This window comes from Eimeria mitis, genomic scaffold (assembly GCF_000499745.2).
Source record: "Eimeria mitis Houghton genomic scaffold, Emh_scaff1168, whole genome shotgun sequence".
Lineage (NCBI taxonomy): Eukaryota > Apicomplexa > Conoidasida > Eucoccidiorida > Eimeriidae > Eimeria > Eimeria mitis.
The window spans coordinates 5,825-8,923 of NW_013567983.1; the positions used below are offsets into that span (position 1 = coordinate 5,825).

The 3,099-nt window shown below is 55.5% G+C and overlaps 1 protein-coding gene across 1 annotated transcript in view; it reads right to left on the reverse strand.

The window, feature by feature from the left end:
- EMH_0030920 (PIK3R4 kinase-related protein (incomplete catalytic triad), putative) overlaps positions 1-3,099 on the reverse strand; it is a gene marked incomplete at both ends in the record, with an annotated part of 6,710 nt that overhangs the window by 1,180 nt on the left and 2,431 nt on the right. The window contains one exon of the mRNA XM_013494462.1: positions 69-2,721. Within this exon, the coding sequence (XP_013349916.1) occupies positions 69-2,721 (2,653 nt within the window). The remainder of the gene's footprint in view (positions 1-68; positions 2,722-3,099) is intronic.

The window sequence follows — 3,099 nt, forward strand, 5'->3', positions numbered from 1 at the left end:
TGCTGCTGCAGCAGAAGCAGCAGCAGCAGGAGAACGATAAGGAGACAGCCCTTGCTGCCCTGCGTTACGAGATCGGATACCCCCCTGCTGCTGCTGCTGCTGCTGCTGCTGCAGTTGGTGCTGCAGCAGCAGTTGCTGCTGCAGCTGCTGCTGCTGCTGCTGCTGCGGAGGGCCAATGAAAAGCACAGTGCCAGCAGCAGCAGCAGCAGACCTCAAGAAGTCCCCAAGGCGGGGTAGAAAACGAGAAAAAGCATCAGCAGCAGAAGACAAACTAGACAACTCGCTGCTGCTGCTGCTGCTGCTGCTGCTGTTGCTGCTGCTGTTGCTGCTGTTGCTGCTGCTGCTGTTAGTAGCAGCAACAAAGTCGCTATACACCAACACCTGTGGTACTGGGAGGGCCTGTGCAGACGATGCCTGCAGCATCTGCTGCTGCTGCTGCTGCTGCTGCTGCTGTTGCTGCTGCTGCTGCTGCTGCTGCTGCTCTCTAAAGTCTACTATGTGTGTGAAGGCGCTGCGCATGCAGTGTGGGGATGGCGGGGCCGAAGCAGAAATGCTGCAGCAGACAGGCGACACAATTGCTGCTGCTGCTGCTGCTGCTGCTGTTGCTGCTGCTGCTGCTGCTGCTGCGCCGGGCTCGCCGCTAGCGCAGCAGAAGTATAACTCCTTCAGTATCTGCACAGGCTGGCTAACATCGACTTGCTGCTGCTGCTGCTGCTGTTGCTGCTGCTGCTGCTGCTGCTGCTGCTGCTGTTCTGTTGCTGCTGCTGACAGCAGCAGCAGCGGGTCGTTGCGCTGCACCGGGTGGTCCACATTTGCTGCTGTTGGTGTTGCTGCTGCTGCTGCTGTTCCTGCTGCTGCTTCTGCTGCTTTCGTTCTTGTTGCTGCTACTACTGCTGCTGTTGCTGCTGCTGCTGCTGCTGTTGCTGCTGCTGCTGCAGGGGGTTTCAAGCCTGCTGTTTGTCTTGCTGCTGTGAGAGCAGCACTTGTGCTGTTGCGGCGGCGCTGCTGTTGCTGCTGCTGCAGCTGCTGCTGCAGCAGCTGCTGTCGCTGCTGCTGCTGCTGCTGCGGAACTCTATCTGTGAGAGCCGCTATTTTGCGTGGCGATTCCCCCCCTCTCTGCTGCAGCAGCTGTTGCAGCAGCACCTGCTGCTGCTGCAGCTGCTGCAGCAGCAGCAGAGGTCCCAAGACAGGAGCTGCCGCCCTGCTGCCCCCCGCAGCAGCAGAAACACCAGCAGCAGCAGCAGCAGCAGCAGGGTGTGGGGCGAGCAGCGTAGCGCATGCAAACTGTGTGTGTTTATTTTTTATAATGATTTCATCTATAACTGAGGTGTACATACACCTGAAGATGCGGAGAACATCTGCTGCTGCAGGTCTGTTTCTGGGCTGCAACTGCAGCAGCAGCAGCAGGAACTGCAGCAGCTGTTTGTTCTGCAGCAGCTGCTGCTGCTTGCTGCTAGACAGCAGCGGGATCCGCCCCAGCAGCCGCAGATAAAAAGCAGCATCAGCAGCAAACAATAAACCCCCCGTCAGCAGCTCAAAAAACAAACAACCAAGACACCATATATCGCATGCAGCCCCGAAGCAGCACCTGCTGCTGCTGCTGCTGCTGCTGCTGCTGTTGTTGTTGTGGTTGTTGCTGTGGTTGTTGCTGCTGCTCATCTTTCTTCTTCTTTCTCCCGCTGCTGCTGCTGCTGCTGCTGCTGCTGCTGAAGGGGGAGCAAGTCTTCGTTCTGTGGCAGAGAGAATTGTGCTGCTGCAGCTGAGCTGATCATCATCATCTGCTGCTGCTGCAGCTGCTGCTGCTGCTGCTGCTGCTGCTGTGTGCTGCTGCTGCGGCTGCAGCAGCAACATCTCTGGACTGTTGTTTATCTCTGTTCCTCTGGGGTGTCTAGGCAGCTCCTCCTGCTGCCCCCACAGCAACCGAGCCTCACCGAAGTCTGCTATTGCTACTACAGGCATAAACACCACCTGCTGCTGCTGCTGCTGCTGCTGTTGCTGCTGCTGCTGCTGTTGCTGCTGCTGCTGTTGCTGTTGTATTTGGTGTGGGTGTTCTGTTTGCTGCTGCTGCTGCTGTTGCTGCTGCTGCTGCTGCTGCTGCTGCTGTTGCTGCAGCTGCTGTTGCTGCTGCTGCTGTTGCTGCTGCTGCTGCTGGTGCTGCAGCAGCAGCAGCTGCTGCTGCTGCGGTATAGGTATAACATGGGTTGTGTCTATAAGGATATTGTTGCACTTTATATCGTAATGTGAAACTCCTGCTGCATGCATAGCAGCAACAGCAGCAGCAATCTGCTCAAAGACACCCAGCAGCACAGGCAGATACTCAACACGCAAACCAAACTCATCCTGCTGCTGCTGCTGCTGCTGCTGCTGTTGCTGCTGCTGCTGCTGCTGTTGCTGTTGTTGCTGCTGCTGCAGTTGCTGCTGGCGGCGTTGAGGCCCTAACGATCCTCCTGCTGCCGCTCCAACAGCAGCAGCAGCAGCAGCAGGAGCAGCAGCAGCAGCAGGAGCAGCAGCAGCAGCAGCAGCAGCAGCAGCAGCAGCAACCCATTTTTTTCTCCATTCTGCTAGGGTCATGTTGTATTTTTTCATGGTTATAAAGTAAGAAAGAGAGCCTGCTGCAGCAGCTAAACCAAAATCAAAGACAACACAAATAGCTGCCTGTACACCCCGAAATGCATCCAACGAAGACACCTCCTCCAGCACACCGCTCAGCACCATGCTCGCCTGCATGCAGCAGCAGCAGCAGCAGCAGCAGCAGCAGCAGCAGCAGCAGATGCACAAGCAGCAGCAGCAGATGCAGCAGATGCAGATGCAGCAGCAGATGCAGCAGAAGCAGCAGCAGAAGCAGAAGCAGCACACGCAGCAAATGCATAAGGTGAAGAAACACCGACAGCAGCAGCAGCAGTTGCTGCTGCAGCAGCAGCTGCAGCAGCGGCTGCAGCAGCAGCAGCTGCAGCAGCAGCTGCAGCAGCAGCTAGGCCTCATCTAATATTTTTTTACATTTTATATATTCTATTTACTCCTTTATGGATGCATGCATACCTATATACTTTATTTATTTGTTTATTTCATTTATTTATTTATTTATTTATTTATTTATTT